Source organism: Lutzomyia longipalpis, chromosome 3 (assembly GCF_024334085.1).
Source record: "Lutzomyia longipalpis isolate SR_M1_2022 chromosome 3, ASM2433408v1".
Taxonomy (NCBI): domain Eukaryota; kingdom Metazoa; phylum Arthropoda; class Insecta; order Diptera; family Psychodidae; genus Lutzomyia; species Lutzomyia longipalpis.
The window spans coordinates 13,011,095-13,032,178 of NC_074709.1; the positions used below are offsets into that span (position 1 = coordinate 13,011,095).

The 21,084-nt window shown below is 35.4% G+C and overlaps 3 protein-coding genes and 2 long non-coding RNA genes across 6 annotated transcripts in view; 3 read left to right on the forward strand and 2 right to left on the reverse strand.

The window, feature by feature from the left end:
- LOC129793263 (uncharacterized) overlaps positions 1 to 21,084 on the forward strand; it is a 70,694-nt gene that overhangs the window by 28,228 nt on the left and 21,382 nt on the right. The window lies entirely within an intron of this gene.
- LOC129793241 (NADH dehydrogenase [ubiquinone] iron-sulfur protein 4, mitochondrial) lies at positions 5,591 to 6,643 on the forward strand. Its single transcript, XM_055833069.1, has 4 exons — positions 5,591 to 5,834; positions 5,928 to 6,090; positions 6,145 to 6,320; positions 6,385 to 6,643. Exons 1-4 carry the CDS (start codon positions 5,788 to 5,790, stop codon positions 6,563 to 6,565), a joined length of 567 nt encoding a protein of 188 aa, XP_055689044.1. The 5' UTR covers positions 5,591 to 5,787; the 3' UTR covers positions 6,566 to 6,643.
- LOC129793262 (uncharacterized) lies at positions 6,898 to 9,025 on the reverse strand. Its single transcript, XR_008750891.1, has 5 exons — positions 8,845 to 9,025; positions 8,411 to 8,581; positions 8,112 to 8,341; positions 7,939 to 7,980; positions 6,898 to 7,861 (listed from the first exon to the last, which is right to left on the reverse strand). It is a non-coding gene; the product is annotated as an uncharacterized LOC129793262 (long non-coding RNA).
- Positions 9,329 to 21,084, forward strand: part of LOC129793178 (probable beta-hexosaminidase fdl) — a 33,138-nt gene continuing 21,382 nt past the window's right edge. The window contains exon 1 of one of the 2 annotated variants that reach the window (XM_055832973.1): positions 9,329 to 9,754. The gene's annotated coding sequence lies outside the window, so the exon portion shown is untranslated. The remainder of the gene's footprint in view (positions 9,755 to 21,084) is intronic. The other variant, XM_055832972.1, reaches the window with a different exon arrangement.
- Positions 15,860 to 21,084, reverse strand: part of LOC129793209 (uncharacterized) — a 15,802-nt gene continuing 10,577 nt past the window's right edge. Inside the window, exon 3 of the mRNA XM_055833027.1 lies at positions 15,860 to 18,005. Coding sequence (XP_055689002.1) covers positions 17,190 to 18,005 — 816 coding nt within the window. The 3' untranslated portion in view covers positions 15,860 to 17,189. The remainder of the gene's footprint in view (positions 18,006 to 21,084) is intronic.

A 21,084-nucleotide genomic window follows, 5' to 3' on the forward strand; every position in this document is an offset into this window, starting at 1 on the left:
CATAAGGGCTTAGCCTATCTCCCTTGAGAATTTTATACATATTTGCACATTTTTGTGAGAAAAAGGGGAGATTAAATGGACAAATTAAATGATGAGGTGTGAAATCCCCTGGGCACGGGTATGGCTATAAAACAATCCACAATGAAGACCCTTAAGGAGCTTCTATGACATGAACTTGAGGCACAAAACTTCTTGAGAACAACATAAATAATTCATTAAGAAAAAGACTCTTGAAAAAAAAATAGCTTCAACCGAGTTGGATGAACTATTTGGAATGTAAACTTCCAAATATGATTTCTCATGTCTCCCTCTAATAGATGTTGATGTACTAAAAAAAATACAAGAATTGCTTCAGTGACACTATAAATGGCCAACAGAAATTGTTTATTATGCAATAAACGACTGCCGGAAACAACAAATGGGACAAAAGAACGGCTGATTCTACATTTGGACGTTACATACATTTCTTTTAGGCCTGGTAAATCACATTTTTCCTCAATACGAGAGAGAGCAAAATAATTGTTTTTATGTATATTGTTATTACAATATTGAAGTGTCTTTTGATTAATGTTCAATTGAACACAAATTCGTTGACGTTTCACTTGAAATATTTTCACGTATCGACTTACAAACAATTTTTTTCTAAACTATTATTTATCTATTGTAAGAAGCGATTGAGAAGATTTCAAGAGTGCTATTTTTTCATTTAAAAGAAAAAGAAAACAGTTAAGCAATATTAGGGTCAAACACCAGATATACCTACATAATTCTCATTTAATTTCATTAACCGTATATAGCAATTTTAGGGTCCCCGCGTGTAAGTCAAGCATAATTTTGCGTGAAAAAAAATCCAGGAAAAATACTCATTAAATGAAAAATGCATGCACAGCATAAAACGCAGCAAAAAAGGAATATTATAAATAAATAAAAAAAATAAGAAAAATACTTACAGCTATTTTTCCAGCAATGTTTTTTATGTAGGAATGTTTATGGGAATGTGTTGATGCATTGTGTTGAGTATGTCATTGATGAAAATCAATTCAAGTGATCGGAAAATAAAAGAAAAGATATACAAATAGAGAAATAAAAATAATTAAACGATAGTTTAATCAAGAAAATCAATTTATGTTGTTGTAACGATTGGCGCATGTTGTCCATTTATTATGTTTTTTCTTCTTTTAAATCGATCGTGTGTCCCACATAATTCTTTTTTTTTACTCTTAAATTCGTTTGATTTGTCTGAATGAGATTAATAAAAAAAGAAGATTTAATCACTCTCACATTTTCACCTCTTTGAACATCCGAAAGGTCCGAAAGCGTCAAGATGATTAACTTTGAATACAAAAAAAGGGCCAAAGAGCACACACTTTTCTTTTTCTTGTCATGCTTTTCAAATTTTGAGCATTTTTTTTCATCAAAAAAGTTCATTAAAGTTCAAAAATATTATAAAAAGAAATTACCGCAAGAGGTTCATTAAAAAAAGGTCGTGAAAGACGCACTCAATGTATCGTCTTAATCTAACCAACAATGAAGCTCATGCAAAGAAAATGTCTAAAAACCAAAACGATAAAATCTCTCTGAGAGAATTTACAAAATGATGAAAATCGACGGAAATGAGAAAATCAATAAATTCCATCATTTAGAGGCAAATCTCCGCATGAATCAACCAACATCCCAAAGATATAGAGAAGAAGGAATTCAGTAGTAAAATTTATAAAGAATTACTAAGAAATTATCTTCAGGTGCATATCTCAGGTGGTCATTTGCCTTTCATCATCCGAAAAGGGCACACATTTAGTATAAAAATTTTTGTATAAATTTCCTCTTTCTCTCTCTCTAAAATCATATTAGAGAAATTTTCATCCTCACCGGCTTTAATTTTATTACCTTTTAATAGAATGCAAATAAAATTTTTAAAAATCCATATGTAGCGTGAAATAATCTAACCATCCATACTTGCGCGACTGATTTATGGTTTATTTTCAAGAAATTAATTTAAATGTGATAACTTGTAATAAAAACAAGCAACTTCTCTCTCGAAAAAATGCATCTTTATAGCAGTATAAACACAGTCTGTTCTAAAAGAGTTAACAAGTGAGGAGTATTGAGACAAGTTAAGGAATTTAGCGATTTAAAAGGACCATAAAAATGAATAGATGATTAAGGCTAAGAAAAATCGTACAAGTCCTTCAAAATAATTTTAATTGCCTTTCTTGAAGGTTTTTGATAAAATTCTGACTAAACAACGATTAAAAATTACAAATTTTAAAAAAAATCCCTTCAGAATCCCCAAAAAGTATTTAAATTAATTAAACTTCCTCTTCAAACGGACTGTAAATTTATTCGTGCTTCTCATCGGGAGGTGCTTGATGTGTATTCAATGAGATAATTGTTTTCTTTTTCACATTCCGAGACTGGCGATAAATTTTCAGCGGTCATTTAACTGAAGGCATTATCATCAAAAATTTTCATATTTTATCATTTTTCGAGCGCCAAATAATTCTTTTTTTTTTTGGCTAAAGCGTCTAGAGAATTTCATTTTTTATCACAAAACATGTCACTTACGAGAAGCAGAAATTTCTTTCTTTGGCTCAATTTTGAGCGTTATTTTATTTTCTGCCCTAACACTCATCTCGTCGTGTTCTTGGCAAAGAGATAATCCACAAAATTCCAGACAAGATGCTGCTGAAAATATTCCTTTGAGCACAAACACTTTCAATTTCCTTCTCTGCACCCAGACAAAAAATAAATAAACATTAATCAATTGGCCGTATGTTGTGGGATGATAAATTGTGTTGCATTTAGTGAATCAACACATTGATTAACATTTTAATTAAATATGCACTCAAGTGTGAAAATTGCATATAAATCGTATTGGATTTCCCTCGGCAATTTGTTTAAAGCTCCTCTTTTCTTTTTCTTTTCTTTTCCGTTTAACCGTTATAGAGAAAATACATCACTATGTGCGAGACTTTTTCTTCAGTGCTCTGTCTTCACCCAACGACCGTCTCCAACAAACTGAGACTGGCCTTAGCTTCAGCTACTCAACTTTATTTATTTAATATTTTTTTAATAATAAAAATTGCATTTTCTCTCTCACACTCTCCACATTTTTCCCGGCTATATCGCTATTTTTTCTCACTCTCGCGTATTTTTTTCCCTCCTCCTCCTTCTTCTTTGAGCCTGAGTGTAAGAAGACTTTGTACGAGGGCAGTGGTGTTAAATGAGGTCTCAATCACTGTATATGGACTTGGGTGCCCATTAATGGGGAAGAAGAGTTTGTTATTTGAAGCCCATGGCACGTCTTCATTGTTTCACAACATTTTTGCCCTCTCTCTCGGCACTTTTATGACACTCTTGCATGGAAGAACATTAATATACATAAAAGGGAGAGGAGAAACAAACTCTAAATTGAGCTAATGGACAATTTTTGAGAGGATATCTCTTTCCCCCCCATCCATGTCAATCTCACAAATGAATTAAATGGCTTTATATTCACTACATCTTGTTTAAGAGAAAATTTTTCATTTTCCTCCCACAGTAATTGTTTGACGCGTTTTTTTTCTTGCTCTTGCATGGAACAGTGATTTATTTCATCCGTAAAATATAATAATAATAATTTCTTATAAAATCCACCCACATTAGCAGAATTATTCAACAAGCAACATTTTCTTTTCTTAACTACATTATTTAATTATGCTGCATTTATTCGGATTTACTTAAAGATTACTTTTTCCTTATTACGATTAAAATAATAATATAGGGTGAAATGCTTTTAATAAAATGAAAAGGAGGTTATTCGTTTCTGTATAAAAAAAATTCCTCATTCGATGAAAGACAGAAGAGTAAAAACAAAAATGATTTGCCAAAAATGCAAACAATGACGTCAAAATCATATTTTTGTTCTTTTCCATGCATGAAGCATTTGCGCAAATGTTTCATCGATGTTTCTTGTGAATGTAGTTTAAGTTTCTCACAATAATACAAAAACACATTTCGTGATGTCATTGTTAGCATTTTTAGCAAATCTCTGCCGACATTTTCCAGCTGATCCTCAAAAGGGTATTCTTCTTGGTGATTTATTTATTTCTCTCCGATTCTCTACAAAATTACGATTATTCCAATTGATTATTCTAAGAAGAAACTTTCCCATACAGTCATGAATAAACTCCTTTGCATTGCAGAGTCTAAGATAGCGATCTGCACTGATTTATTTACAAAAAAACCTTCGTTTCAGTTTATTTCGTAGAAAATCCCCAGGATTGAATAATTTTATTTCCTTTCTTCCTCAAATATTTATTCTACACATTTCCCAGACATTTACTTTTTCACACAGCTAGTCGGCAAGTTTTAAAATCCCGTAAAATTACGAGAAAATGTGTTTATTGGATTTCTTGGGGCTGTATGTTTTCTATTTTAGACTCTTCTGTGCACTCTTTCCCCTTTTTCTGTGTAGGATTTTGCTTGAAGGGAAATTTTATGAACTCCCTGGGATGGAAAATGGAAATGCATGAAATTTGAGAGTTGTTTTATTCTCGAGAAAGCTTCCAATTTAACGAGAATTGCCAACAAATCAGCAGTGTGATTGCTGAAAGATGTTGCAAAAAACATTCATTAGACTAATTTCTATGCAAAATTTATGAGTGTTTATCGATAAATCTTGCAGTTAAAACGTGCTAATATGGGAAATCATGGCAATTGCTTTCAATCACAACCAACACTCGTAATTATAATTGATGCTGCGATATTGCAATAAAATTAATTAATCTACTTCACAAAGTCTTTCTTCTTTTTTGCCCATCGTCTCGTGTCTGCTGCATTCTGTGGTCCCCCGAGCTATATTTTAAACATTTATTTTTCTCTCTGTCGTCTCGCTCATTTATATTTGCGCGCGATGATGGCAATATGATGGGGACGCACGACAGTGGATTACCATTTCTTAATATAGCCCCATTTTTCAGGGTAAAAGGGGAGAAAAAAGTCGGAAGTGGAACTCTGGAATGCCAGGCATTCCAAAACATGACGCATTTCACGAGAAGTAATTTGTATTCTGTGAAACAGCTTCTCTTTGTTCTCAAAACAATTTTTTTTAGCGTCGATTGCAGCCTCAGATACGAGGGGCCCTTTTGTACAACAAGCGCTGATCCTTCAAGGATTTCTCTTTCCGGGAATAATCTTTACTTTAAAAATAAAAACATAAACAAAGCCTCTACATAACCTCAAACATCTATTTTTTCAATTCTCTTTTGTAAACATTTCACAGCGATGCTGTGTTGCGTAATTGTTATGAGCAAATTAGCATAAAAAGTGTGTGCTCCTTGAACATCTCCCGGTGTCTTATTTACAGGTAAAATGAGTAAGAAAAGACGGACAATGGAGAAGTTGTTTTCAAGGTAAACAACATTTCAGATGCGCCAGAATCTTTTTTTTTCTATTCTACTCACATGAGCGATTCATTTTCTTGAGATCTTCTAATCACAGTGGCACAGAATACAACACAACACACACCAAAATATTCCTTAGAACTTGATTTTTTGTGCAGAAAATGCGAAAAAAGTGGAGTTTCTCTAAAACGGCGGCGTCCAAACAAAAAAGTTTTCAACCCTCCAACCAACTTACTATGAGAATCCAATAGATTTCCATGGAAGCTAACCTCAAATTCCAATAAGATTCGACGAATCGATGAATTTTTTTTTATCATCACATTTTTGACATTTAGTGAAGAAAAATAACTTTTTGCGTGGAAAAAACTCGTGAAAATCAGTGAAAAACTGTGGGTTTTTTGCAATGGCAAGCCTTCTAAGGACAATTTCTCGTCAAGGACCCTCATTGTGGTAAAAAACAATCAAGATTTCTTTGAGTTTTTCTTGGTTTTTGAGATTGTTTTGATTTTCATTGTTATGTCATCACACAACATTTTCTTTTAGGATCCGACAGATTTCCTCAACTTCTGTGAACCGCTCTGATGATATTTCGAAGGCACTGAAGCAGAAGGAAGCCCCCATTGTGGATGCCAAGTTTACGCTTCTGAAACCCGAAGAACAGGCACAGAAAACCAAACTCGCCGGAGTCATCGAAGTGCCAGAGAAAGTAAGAATTTTCCCGGAGAATTTTATTTCTGTGTTAACATTTCTTCCTCCGTAGGTTGATGTGAGCCCCATTACGGGAGTTCCGGAGGAGCATGTGAAGACTCGTCGTGTCCGAATCTATGTGCCCCCAAAGAATGCCATGCAGAGTGGAACAAATAACATCCAAAATTGGGAAATTGAGTTTGATAATCGTGAAAGATGGGAAAATCCTCTCATGGGATGGGCTTCCACGTAAGATTTTCACTGAATCTCCTTTTATCCTTTTGATTTATTCATGGAATTCCTTCATTTTCAGCGGAGATCCTCTGTCCAATATGAAAGTCCAATTCAATTCGAAGGAGGAAGCAATTGAGTTTTCCGAAAAGAACGGATGGCGTTGGTTTATCGACGGAGATGAGCGTCAGAAGCCGAAGAGAGTGAAGAATTATGGAAATAACTTCTCCTGGAATAGACGTACGCGGGTTTCCACCAAGTAATTTCGCGTGGAAATGATGGGAAAACTCCGGAAAATCCATCTTTAGCTCTTTGTTTCAATAAATTTATTGTAAAAAGTATCGAATTTAATTTTTTGAGCTACATTTTAATTTAATTTTATGGAAAATACAATTTATTTTTCGCGAATGGAAAATTGGGAAAATATTCTGTGGATTTTATCTACTTGTGTTATTTGAATTCTAACGACTTTTTTATTTTTACTTTTCTGATAGGTAATTTTTGTCCCAAATTTTAGGCGAATTCACACATTTTTGGGGCTCCAAAGGCTTTCTGGGAATACTCAGGGGCCCCGGGGAGCTTTTATGCACCCGTCACCGTAAATCTGTCGATGTAGAGTCGATTTCGAACGACAAAATCGAGCATATCAACAGACGATTTGCCGACGCATAGATCGATTCGACTGCCGACATTTAACATTGAATGCCCTATCCCCGTGAGACTTTTTTTTGGTGCAAAATCGGTCAATTAATTGGTTCGAAATCGACCCCAGTCGGCTCGAAAATCGACCCTCCCATTGTGACGTCACAACCGATACCGTCTGCAGACCGTCGATCTATTTTTTATTAAAAAATCGGGTTTTCTTTATTTTTTTCAGTTTTATTTAATAGATAATAGAAAATAAAATACAAAATAATAACAATTTTACATAAAATTTATAAAAATTACATGTTTCTCATCTTAGGATGAATTACATTAAGAATTAAATTAGAAAAAAAACCTATTTATATTTTTTAAACATTTTTTAAATCTTTTTTTTTCTTTTAAAATATTTTTCAATTTATAATTATATTTTTGTCTTTGATTTTTTTTATAAATCATCATAATCAAATAAAAAATTATCATGTTTTACACATGATCATCACTTTTTACTCAAAAAATGATGATTTTTCACAATTTTTCTGGATAAAATTATTATTACGGAAAATAGGATATTTTGGAAAAAAGGGTATGATTAGGGTATAGAAAAGGGCACATTTGATCAATTTTGATAAGGTAAATTAATTTTGGGCTTATCTGCATGTGAATCCCATGATGCATGCTGTAACACGAAGATCTTCGACGACGGAAGCTTGAAGAACGTCGTTTTTTTTTAATACTGAAGAATTGCGAGTGCCTCTGGTGCCTCCGACGGTATTCCCCTAAGGGGCAGCTAGACTCCCATGCAGAGTTGTGGATGTTTCCGTTGATGGTATCCCTCTAAGGGGCAGCTAGCTTCCCACGTGGATTTTTAAAAGTCACAGTCGCGTGTACGTTGATATGGACACCCCTTGTAGATGCTTCCGGCATAGAAAGGCAAGCAAAAATTTAATCATTAGATAAATTAAAAACAAAATAATTTCTAAAGTATATGTACCATTTTTCAAGCCTTCGTTTTATGACCTTTCGACCCATCCGTCTGCAAAATAATCGACAAAATTTACTATTTAATTTAATTTTAATTTTACATAAAGGAAACGTGTAAACTCCTTTCTCATAAGATAGATTGGAATGGGTAAATGCAGCCGTGAAATAATAATGTGAACTTACCGGGGAAATGGGGTGACTTCTGCTCCCATTGCAGTCATCTCTTAGCCAGATTCCGCCTTGGCGGTGACTTCCTTGGCTGACGTGATACTCCCGTAGCCCTTAATGAGATACATCTCTTCTTGAAGAGCTGCGCAATGTCCATGGGTATTATTGAGGAGAGATTTCGATGGGATATATCACACATTAAGGCAGGTGACACCACATGTGTCGTTCTTCTCAATGCACACGGCCTGGATAAAAAGAAATTTATCAGTTCTTACTGAATCAAGGAAACAAACCAAACTTAACGTGTTTCGTACCTTCATCTCCAACTGGGCAGCTTTAATAGCAGCCAGCCTCCGGAACCGGAACCAATGATCACCAGACCAACTTCCTCACCACATGGGTAGTCGCTCTTGCCCAGAACACTCAGTGCTGGTCGTTGATTCCGCAACACGAAGATTCCACCATAAATCTAAAACCATCACACACTGCAAGAATCAAGATCATGCCAAGAAAAATTCAATAAAATTTACCTAAAAATGAGGGTTGTATGAAATTGTTAGAGACTCTGAAAAACAATGACCCCAAAGAAGGCAAATATTAAATTGCAAATTTGGAAGATTTATTGGCCGGATTTTCAGAATCCCCCATGTTCTGACCATAATCTAGCATCTAAACTAAAGTTTTCTTTACATTTATCACTAATTCTGTATCTAAAATAATTATTTTATGAAAAAATAGAAAAACTTACCTGATAATTTTCACTTTTGCACCAAAAAATTGACATACCGACGTTATCGGCAGACGTCGAAGCCGAAATCGACCTATTTAAAAGACACCGACATGATCGGCTGACATCGAGACCGATTTCGGTCTACGAAATCGGATGTTAATGCCGACAGAGTCGACGAGCCGATCCATACGGTGACGGGCAGTAATTAGGGTTCGTAATTTATTTGACGGTTGGGGATTTTTAAAACAATTTTTTCCGGAATTAATTTTTTGAACTTTTAGAATTTTTGATGCCAATCGACGCGGAGTCGCTTCCAGAGCACGAAAAACTCGATTTTGCTGGGAAAATCGGCGGAAAATTGAGTAAAAATTGCGGAAAGCCTGAAGTGCAAGGGAGACCAATAGCGCGTGTGAGAGAAACGTACATTTACTCACTGATCATACAGCACTCGATGATTCAAGCGACGACGCCCCCCCATCAAAAACGTCTCCGACAAAACTACAAAAGGTAGAAGAAGAAGAAGAATCGCGACGGCGATTGTTTTTGTTTTTTGTTCGCGGAAAGTTCAGCAGAAAAAATGGTGTTTTTTTGGAGCCAGAAGAGAAATTCTCGTGAGCTGTGAAAATCAGTTGCAACGGCTGTCCTCGCGCTCTGTGGATTGTGGGTCAGATGGGGTCAAAAGTGTGGTGATTGGCGTGAATTTTCCTTGACAATCCGCGTGTGTGCGAAAAAGTGCTGCGACGGGAATTACCTGCGCGCCAGAGGAGTCTATTTCTGGCCATTCGCATTTGTGGGCAACCTATTTTTCTCCCCAAGAGAGGTGTCATGAGATGAGCTTCCGTCCACTGTGGATTACATAAAGCCACCACCAAACCAATCAATGCAACAAAATCAATAAGGTGGAACGAGAGAGAGAAAGAAACTACAGGTGAGATTTTCACGTAATTTTCCACGACATCTCCGTGTTGTGACCTTTTGGAAAAATCCCACGACCAGCTCCCTCATCCTCCTCTGTAGGCTGACCAGAGCAAGAGAATTTGGCTATCTTTTCACACACTTATCACTTTCTGGATTTCTTTCCATTCCCTGTTGTTGCTTTTGTGCGGAAAAGTCTCACAGCACAGCAAATATTTAGCGGAAATGCCTCACTTATCGCTCACAAGGCATTTTTTTTACGTAAACAGAGATGAATTCATAAAAAAAACGAGGCACATGCAAATTGGAGGCTCCACGAAAACACCGGTGAGACAGTTTTTAAGGTGTGACGGAGCCATAAAAATGTGGGACAATAAAACTTTTTTCATGTGATACCTTCCTCCTCCTCAAGTGCACTGCTTTTGCACGAGGGACAAGATGAAAATGCTTTTGAAGTATCCGCTCTTGTGCGGGGAAAATTAGGGATTTTAACCTCTAGGCCGCCAAGCGGGGTCGTTGAACGACCCCAGCCCTATATTTCGTGCTATAACTTAATAAATATAAAAGTTAGCGTTCCCATCTTTTGGAAATAAGTTCCTTGGTTATCTGAGGAGGTTGTGTAAAAATTTCAGCTCAATCCGACCACCACAAGAAAAGTTATTAAGGAAAATGTAGAAGAAGGGAATTCAAAAATTGGTGTAACGGCCATGCTGCGGAAAATTTCTTAGAATGAAGTTAGTCACGTCATGAACCGTGTGCCAGTGGGGTTGTTTTTATTTCTCAATTTACCGTCTCAGTGTCAAAATTATCGCGAATAAGTAGCATAAATCGCATAAAATATAGTCAGAAGCACATAAGTGTTAAAAAGAATAAAGAATTTTCCAGAAATATTGCCATTTGTCACGGTGCGGGAAGTGAGGGGAATGTGGGGAAGTAGTGAAAAAAAATAGCAGTTGCAGTCAACTTCGTGGCAAATTTCTCAAGAAGAAATTGTGAAAAATGAGTGAAAAATGTTTTTCCTTAATATCTTCTTCTACGTGTTTTGTGGTGGAAAATTTGTGATGCAAGGGGCAAGAGGACTATATAAGGAGTCTAAAGGTAGTGACCCGACAGTTCCCGGTTTTATAGTATATGAGAAAATCGACTTCCTTCTTGGGGTCGTTCAACGACCCCACCTTGGCGCTCTAAGGAAGCTCCAAGGTCTTGGCGGCCAGCAGGTTAAGGCGCGAAGAAGACCCTCAAAATTAGTCCAGCAATTTTATGGAAAATCCCCAAGAAATGAGCTCAAAGTGGAATTGAAATATTTTCTATTGCTCATTCTGTGTGACCTTGATACTGAAGCCTATTGGGTGTTGCTGGTGAGCAAACATGAATAATTGGATTCTTGTAGGAAGATATTTCAAGTAGGAGAGGAATTAGAGCTAGATTTTAAGATGCTGTGCTGATCATTGAAGAGGCTTCATCAAAATGTTTCTTCTTAAGGTGTTATCATATTCAAACTCTTAACAGATTAATCGCAAAAATGATTTTAAAATTTCTTTCTTTTTTTTTTAGAGTTTTTTATGAGTTTGATTAACTCTTTATTAGGGCTAAATCTAGACTAGCTATAGCGCTATAGCCGATTGTCCAAAGTATTTTTTTAACAGTGGATTTGATTGTAAAAAAAAAGAATTTAATTGTATTACTCAATTCAGCATTTGGGCCAAGGAATATCAAGCTCAATTTGGATGTAATTTAACCTCGATAAATCGAGCAATAAATTTCATTATTGTGGGCATTAGAAGCGATAAAAAATAGAAATAAATTTATGACTAAAAGAATTTCTTGCGCACTCAAATAGTTTCTGATAAGAAATTACTTTGCTTTACAAATTTCAAGAATTCCCCTCATTTCCATACTGAAAGAAAGAAAATGATAAAAAAAAGAATAATTATAAAATAAAGGAAAAAAAGGTAATTGAAACCATATTAAAAAATGCTTTTATTATTTTTTTCTAATTGCCGTGTAATGTCTTTTTAAGATTGCAAAAAAATATAGTCGAGTGCTTGAAGAATCGTTAAAAATATTGCCTTTTAATTTGCAAACATTTCCTCCTTTTGTGCTATATTTATATTTCAGTCGTAAAGTCCCTCTTAAGCGCGGGAAAATCCACCAAAGCATTTCCTCGACCTCTTAATCAGAGATTTTCTTCCACAAGGGAAAAAGCATATAATTCACAATTCATTTCCTGTACATATATAGCTAAATTTTCTGGGGTAAAATCGGCAAAAATTCTCAAAAGCCAAAATGACTCATCTTGGAAAAGTTCAAGAGCGCTGTTCCCCACTGAAAAAAAATGTTTTTTTAATCTTTTCATCGTGAAATTATGTTCGGGAACTCTTCAGGAGCATGTTTAACAGCATGTTTGAGGTACAACTCTTATCGCATTCAAAACGCGATAAGCGTCATAACGAAGAATTGCCCTACCAATAAATGCGTGCAAATATTTTATTAATAGCTTTAGTAATAATAATATTAACAGTTGGCTTTTTGCATGGTAAATACAATTTGGGGTAAATACAAGTGCTTTGGCAAACACTTGACTTCACAAACATGTGTGTGACTAATTGGTATTGACGGAAATCGATTATAAATGCATCCCACCTTACACGGAATGTTGGTTTAAAAGTGGGAGAAAAGGTTTAATTGAAAGTTTCAAAAGATTATTCTTTTCTTTTATTGTAGTTGTGTGTTCTTTGAAACTATAAACTTATACAAAAATAGTTTAAGTGTTTGGGATTACTTAATTATTTAGTATTTGTAACGTTTTCAGTAGGTAATATTAGGCGAGATCTGGGCTATAGCAAAGTAAGATAAATAAATATAAAAAAAGCTTTAAGTATCATATTATCCATAAATTTCATAAGGAAAATTTATTTTTTGAGCTTTTCCTAAAACTGTCTGGTTTAAATCAATTTCTAGGTAGCTTGTGCTCTCTTTTTCTTTTAATTCTTAAAATTTCTATTCCTGTATATTTCAATCAATATTTTCTTGAAATTAATTATTTTCTTATCTAACATTCTAGGTCCTTAGTTTCTTAATTTTCCATCTATCCTATACAACAAATCCCGGCTCTTCCAATCCGAGCGTAATCCTTTCTCTCCAATAAAACCAATAAGAGCAGTAAAAACCCCTAAAATTGATTACCTAATAAACTCGTTGAAATAAGACTGATTCGTAATAAAAAAAACGAATGTTTTATGCAGCGAAAATTAGCAATATTAAACTTGACATTTCCAAAAAAAAATTTCCCTTTCGTTGTGAGCTGTAATGAGCGGTGTAAATTGTGTGTGAAGCACGTGTGTACCGTCAAAATTAAGCATGAGAGTGAGTTTCTTCAACATTTTGAAGATAGCACCTCATTAAAAATCAAATTCCCAAGCATAAGCGAGTAAACAAACGAAACTACAATTTGCCAGGCTTTTGCGACACAACCCATTCACGTTTGATAAAATCACTTAATTTTTCATTTGAACATTTTCTTTGAATTGGTTTTTCTTCAAATGCGTGCATTTTGTGGGCTTTGTGGTGTAATGTGGATGAAGAAAAGTGTGTCAATGGATGGAGTTTTAAATGTATTTTTATGCTTTTCTTAAGAGGAGGAGAACGTCAAAAGTTTTTCGTGTCTTTTATTGCACTTTGATGAGTCGATGAAGCTCGAGTGAGAGGGAGAGAAGAATGCGTGGGTGGGTGAAAAGTGGAGGAAGCTCAAGAGGTGCTCACATTTTAAGGAGTTTTTGAGGTTTTTCATCAAAAATGGATTCATCAATAAATTCTCTGGCACGAAGTGAGATGGGTTGATTCTTATCGTTCCCTGTTCTATCGAGAGTTTCGCCCCTTATCGCTCAACCACGAAAGGCACACGTTTTTTTTATACTCCCCCGCCTCCCCTTCCCCCTACACACTGAATTGATTGGACTCATTTGTGGGTGGGCAGGTGGTTTGTGAAACTGCCATCTCAAGCGCCTGGGAGTAATTCACGCCGACGACGATAAGATTGCTTTTACGATGGTTGAAACGCAAAAAAAGGGATGGAGAGTTTGTGCTTAATTTGCCATGCGAATAGAATTCCATTCTAGAATTTAGCTCAATATCATTATTCGTCAAGTGGGTCAGGTCAGATGAGATGATTAATGGCAATTATTGGCCTTTATTGTGCAATATGCTAAATGCCATGTCAATTTTCCTTCTATTTGTGACTCAATAGGCTTCCTCCTTCATGTGAAATGGAGAGTATTGAGTGATGGAGTGATTAAGCGTTAAATTTTCGACAATATTTTCCACATTATATGTAATTCATTGAGCTTGAAATAACCCTTGGAGGAATTTGCTAGTCAAAGTTGCCAATTTTACTTTTTTTTAATCGTCATAGAATTAAAAAATTTATTAAACATTTCGTAATAAATTCTACTAATTCTGATCTGTGTATAGGAAATTTCAATTGCTTCAATATCGTCGAAAGAAAACTCTGAAAAAAACATTTTCTTTTTTGAGAGAAAATTAAGGTCAAACCTTTGAAGTTAAAAACCTCGCTCAAATTGGAGAATTATTGTGTTATATGATTATTTTATGATTTCTTATCAATTTATGCTCTCAATTGGATAAAGTTTTATCATAAATTGCTATGAGAAATATACGTTCGATTTAAATCTTTTTTGGATAGATTTTTTGATGTTTTGTTTCTTAATTTGATCTTCATCAGGTCCTCGAGTTTTAACTTTATTCAAAGTGAGCGTTCAAATGCTATAAAATTGAGAAATAGCACTCTCATCTCAGTTCAGCATTTTGAACATTTTACAGCCATTGATTGGGAAACAATTTTTATGGATAAGAGGGCGCCATTTGTCAGTTTTATAGCAAACAACTATTAAATGCTGAGCTTTTGGAATTCACCACTACTGGGGTTTCCAAAAAATGAGGTCGCTTTTCATCAATTTTATGGCAAATGATATTTACCAGAGAAAATACTGAGTCTTGGATGCTATAAAACTACTATAATAAAAAAAAATTGATAATGAATTAAAAATGATATAATTTTTCAAAATACGAAATTTTAAAAAATAGTAAGAAAGTATGAGATTAAAGCTTGAACAAATAATATTAAAATATGTTTATTTAATCTAAGTATTTAGTATGTGCAATGAACTATGCATAGGATTATCACAATATTTTCACATCCAACTTCTAATTGTACCTATATATCTTTATCAACCTCCATTAGAGGTTCCTAATCAAATTGAAAATTCTCCATATCTCCAATTTCCATTTAGCTATCGCAAAATACTTGAGTAAATTCACAAATAAACTTGATGAATTGTTGGTGATATGCGATTGCGTAAGGCATGGTGTATGTGTAGCGAGTAAATAAAGCATCAACCACATTTTTAAACACTTCATTTACTTTACCACAAAGTTGAGAAAGAAAGAAAAAAATGTGGAGAATTTACTGCATTTTCCCTTCAATTTTTTCCCCATGCAACCACATTCAGTGTATCATCGCATATCCAATTTGGTTTATACCCAAAGATGGTGAAGAAAGTTGGAAGAAAATCTCTGCGAGTGAGAATTTCTTCGGCAATCGTGCAAAATGGTGCGAATTCGAGTAAAAAGACTTAACACACAAATCACTGAGATGTAAAAGAAAGACTTCTCAATTTTATGTGTGCATTCATTTGGAAATTATTATTTTAACTGTTTACCCCTACCTTCGATGAATGTACTATTATGTACATTTTATATACTATTCTCGTTGCTTGGACTATTTATTCTTAAATGTGGCATTGCGGAGGACTTTATGGCATGGCGTTCCAACGTTGGCGTCGGTGAACTCTTTATTTCATGCAATTAATATTCATTTTTTTTGTGTGAGTATGTTTAGAATTGCTGTTTCTCTTGTACACTCTGGCGCGTAATTGTTAGAGGTTCAGTGACATTAATTATGTGAATGGATAGGGCATTTTTTGGGCGGGAATGGAACAGTGAAAAATAGCCAAACACTCAGTGTTGATCTATTGTACATCATGTTTTTTTTCTGCAATTTTATCTCTTTTTTTTGTTGGTAAGTTGTACAAGACTCGACTTTTATACACAAAATGGTTTATTTTTTTTTTACATTTCTAGAGGGTTCAACTATCACTAATGCAGGGTCATTCGTGAGTTCTATAGCAAAAATTGCGATTTTCTTACTATTTGCGATTGAAAAATTAAATAATTTGTTCAAAATTTAAATGCATCGAATCACCACCAGGTTGTGACGTAGAAGAGGTGAAGTAGCCAATGAGAAAGCTTTGTTCGTGATGATCAGCCAATTGGAGCTCTTCTAAAGAACACAGATTCTTCTTCTTTTTAATTTACAATTCATTTAGAAAACTACTTGAAAGACTTGAAAATGAATCGAAATACTTGTTGAGGGCATGAAAGGGTTAAATAAACGCCTCTTATATTCAACATATATATCAGCAAATAATACTCCATTTAAGGGACATTTGAAAAAGTCAAAATTGTTGAATAAATGTCAAACATAAAATATATTTGCAAATATTTCAATTCAAAACGGCATAGATTTTATGTGGCAGAACTAAAAATATTTCTCTGCAAAGTTTTACATTTTTTTCTGTTAAATTCAATACCAATATTTTATCAAAAACTAAACGTTTGACTAATGTTATTCGCTGTGAGAAATATTGTTGGGATTTTAGGAGGTTTTTTTTGCTATATGAACTCTATACGAAATGTCCCTGCAATGTCTCTTCTTCTAACGTATGAAATCCACTTTGATATGCATTTCGATAGAAGCAAACATAAAACGTTGTGTTTTCGCGGGGATTTTTGCGCTTTCTATCCGCCAAATTGATCAATGCGTGTTCCTGGGGGTGGTGGTAGTGTCTCTCATCTTTTGTCGTTCCGTTTATTTTTTGGTTGCCAAATTGAATGGGATTTTTTCGGGTGATTGTGGGTGCGAGATGGGTGGGCAAAGTGCTCTCTCGGAAAAGTATCTCAATTGCAACACATTCCATTTCTTCATGCCATTTTCATGTCTCATTATCAACCAATTTTCTCTCCGTATGCCGGGTATTGGCTTCTCACATTCGCATTATAATGCTGCTTGGCTGCCTTGTATGAGGATGTCTTTTAACTTGTGTGACAGTGATTTGAGATTCACTGCTTCGGGGACATTTCACACATATGCGGTTCTCCAACTATGTAGTACGAAGGACATGCCATGTAGAACATTTTCTATTATTTATTGTTAAATTTAAATGTATATGGGTCCCCTCGTTCTCAAAATGTTCGAATTGTCGTCGATAGAACTGCCATTTGGTGTGGTGGGAATCATGTGTAGTTAGTGGTGTGGTGGGTGGAGGAAAATCTCTCCCCTGGGGTGATGCCACACTGCCAGCATCTTAGCACTAGACATATCCACTTGATTCCAATCTTATGGCTGCCTCGTACGTAGGCAATCCTGTCTTATCGATTATCTGGCTGATGTCAATGCGAACGAGTCCATTCTCATTGAGAGTCTCAAAATCAATTGGTCCGGGATTTTGGTTTGGATCCCCATCATTGGGCACCCCTTGGATGTTGTTGTTGTTGCTGCAGCAGCATCCGTGTGCTGATGCGATGGACGATGATGTGGACGGTAGACAATTATTGTTCCTCGTACAGCTGCACTGCTGTATCTCAGTGTCCTGGTAAATGGTGTTCCCATTTGTCTCAGTTGGTGCAATGAAGTGGACATCTGGGTGGTCGTCTTCATCTTCGGGGGTTGCACTACAGCTCCAGTCCATTGTCTCCCCAATGGGATTCATATTGTCCATCTGTTGGCACTGACAGGGCGATAGGGTCAATTTGCCAGTGACAATGTGCCTCGGTGAGAGAATTTGTTCTTCAACTTTTGCCGCGTCTGGGGGTGTGAGGAGCGTTGAATTTCCCGCAGCAGCAGCCTCCTCCTGACCACCACCATCACCTCCGGATGAGTCGTCGCACTTGAGTTGGGCATACTCTGGGCACTTTGTGGTTTCCGCTTCGAGGAGCATGAATGGACAGAAGTGTCCCGGATGGCTCTGACTGTGTCTCATTGCGGGCCGGGTTGTCTTGAAGGCACCCGGATGACGAGCTGCCATCTCGTCGAGTGCTACCACTTGGTCGTACGATGGTGGAGGACCATGCCCGGGTACTGTCACACCCTCTGGGGTGTCCACATAAATGCCGGATGTGTCATAGCACTGGAAAAGAGTGAAAATGAAATTTATTTTTAGGACATTTCTCTGTAAATTGTTTTTCTTCTCAACAAAATTGTAATGAATGTAAATTATAGATGAAAGAATAAAAGATTTTTTTAAAAATATATGTTCTTTAAGGGAATATTTAAATTGTCGTTGAAAGAGCTTGAATTATTTTTGACAAAATATTCTCAAAATATACGTGGAATACGAAACAAAATATATGTGGAAAGCGCGGATAAAGTCCTTTGCTCAAAATCTACATTAAATTTAACTCTGTGTCACCTCAACTTATTGCTTTGGAGATAAAAAAAAGTTATTTTGAAATTTTTATATGCTAATAAATTTCTCTATATGACTTATCTTGTGTGTGAGAAAATATTGCAATTTTCAATCAATAATCCTCCTCTCTATATGCGAATGCATAATGCGATTTAGGGCGCGTATTTATGGTGTCTGGATGGAATTTTTGTATGCCTTACGGGGGTGGTTGTGTGCAAAATGAAATAATAAAAATGCATAGAGCTACAAACATTCTTTCTCCCCAACCCCAACCCCCCATGGGGGAGAACCCTTAAATATTTTATAAGATCAATTCTTTCTCGCATTTGCACAAGTTCTATTCCCAATGTATACTGGGAATAGGAACAAGTGGTGCTATAATATGCGGCGTGGTGGAAGCATAAGTAAAATCCTTGTTAATGTTTCAACTATATACTAACTTTCTTCTTCTATCGATTTATGGCATTTTCATTGCGATATGGAAAAACTTTCTCACAGCAATTTCCAACTAATGCATAAAATGTGAATTTTTTTTTACAGCACTATTGCTTTATGATTATGTGTATGTTACCATTTCGTCATGCAAGAAAATGTCGTGTTTATATTTTTGTACCACCCCCTCACTACCTTTTGCATGATTGGGGAATGCTGTGCGATGTAGGAGTGGGGAGGGGAAGCATTGAATATGGATTGGGAATGAAATAAGAGATAGAGAAATTCTTCTCGATTTACCAAGAAAAGCTGATTGAAAATTTATATGGAGAAGACTTTTCTGCGATACCTGCATAAATGCGCGGAAATGAATAAAATGACATGATGGTGGGGAGGAAATGGGAGAAGTAAGGGGGTGGGGAGAGATAAAGAAAAAAATGAGTGTAGAAAATACTTTGTTGAGCGAGGAATTATGGATAAAAATTGATTTTTAGTGGGTTTTTGATGCCATAAGCGGATTTATGGGGGGTTTTTCTTCGTCTGTTGAGTTGCACAATGTCATCATCATTGCAAAAACTCCGTATACTTCTCTATCGTATACAAAAAGGAAAGAACACAAGAGGAAATATTTAGAGATTCACTTTAATTTTCCTCTAATTCCTCCTGTATGTCTTCCTTCATTCTCCACATCCCCCCCCCCTCTTGTAGCTTCGACTAGCAGATCGTGAACAAAGAGAGAAAAACCTCTATCGAATTTCATTCGTCTTCCACGCGCTTTTCTCCCTATGTATGTATATATCTCTTCGAATTTGGAGTTTACGTTGGGAGATTAATGATTGTTCCAATTCCTTACACAGCATCTCCACGACCTCCTGCTATGCCGCCGCCCCCCAGGACTACACTTTCCACTTCATTTCATGTCTTTTCGCTCCATAATAATCCCTTATGTTGTGAATTCGATGAGATGTCACATATTGACTTCTTGTCTGAAATATATACTCACATAAGACACACCACTATGTTAGGAGAGATTATGGAAATTGAGGGTTTCAATTTCCATGAAATTTTGTAAAGTATAATCCAAAAGGATGTTTTACTTCTTGTCGAAAATGCTTTTTTAATGAAAATATTCATGACCTATGAATTGAATTTCACAATCTGACAAAAAAATCAAGTTGAGAAAATTATAATCCACCCCATTCTCCTCCCTCCCTTTTTGCAATATAATACATGAAAGAATTATTATTGGAAAACGCATAATTTATATACACTACTCGCGAAAAGTTTCCGGGCAAGGCTAAAATGGGATATTTTTGAAGGCAAATTTTAAGTGGCTATATCTCCGGCTGTGGTTAACCGATTTTAAAAAATTTACCAGTTTTGGAAAGGTACATTTCTCACCTTTCCAAACCTGGTAAATTTTTGAAAATCGGTCAATCCGTTCGCTTTTGGCAGCCATTTTGGTAAAACTAGGTAGAAGATACTTTTTTCAATATTTTACAATTTTTCACTTTGTACTCTGCGTTGCATACTCGGCTGCTAGTGCACCGATTTTGATGAATAGAGTATCGTTGGAAAGGTAATTTAATTCCCTTTCCAAATCTGATAAATTTTCGAAAATCGGTCAAGCGGTTCAGTCGTGACAGCCATTCTAGTGGACCATAGTGAAAAAATACACTTTCGAGTATATCTCAGCCTGTGGTTGACCGATTTGAACAAACTCGGATTCAAATGGTAGCTAATCATGTCCCCTAACTTTCAAAAAAAATTTCATCCTGATCGGTCATGTGATTCTTTTTTAATGTTTTTTTATGTGATACCCTTATGTTACAAATAGGGTACCCTAACTTCAGGCGCTGACCATTTAATTTTTATAAGTTACACTTGGCCCAAATTTCATCAAAATTAAAAGTAGACATTATTATCTAACTTTTAAAAAAAATTTCACTCAAATCCATCAAGGGGTTCTCCTGTAATGTCATTTTTTGTGGAACTATGACCCATTTTTGCGTTAAAATTTGATATTTCGACTCAACCAATTTACGGCCCCTGGAGTGTAATTTGACTCAAATCCTTGTTAAATCGGCTTAAAAATGTTAGTAATGGTGTTTTGGACCTTGTTTTGACTCATTTTTTTCAATTTAATTGAAAAATAATTTTGACGATTTTTCGCCCAAAATCTTAATATTAGTCACCTCAAGAGCCACAATATGACTATTAGTAGATTTCAAGTTATAAATTTAATAATTTTATTTAATTTCAAATCCCATTGGCATAACAATATAAAATAAGGTCAACAACGTTTGTTTAAAGATTTTGAGTACAACTTGGGTTATCATTTGGTAGGGGAGGGGGGGTTAGAACGGTT

Bases quoted from the DNA above. Each gene is read 5' to 3' on its own strand.
- LOC129793241 (XM_055833069.1), top strand. From the start codon at position 5,788: ATGGCAAGCCTTCTAAGGACAATTTCTCGTCAAGGACCCTCATTGTG. The intron at 5,835-5,927 runs GTAAAAAACAAT...ATTTTCTTTTAG, and splicing joins CGTCAAGGACCCTCATTGTG to GATCCGACAGATTTCCTCAA. The intron at 6,321-6,384 runs GTAAGATTTTCA...CTTCATTTTCAG, and splicing joins CTCATGGGATGGGCTTCCAC to CGGAGATCCTCTGTCCAATA.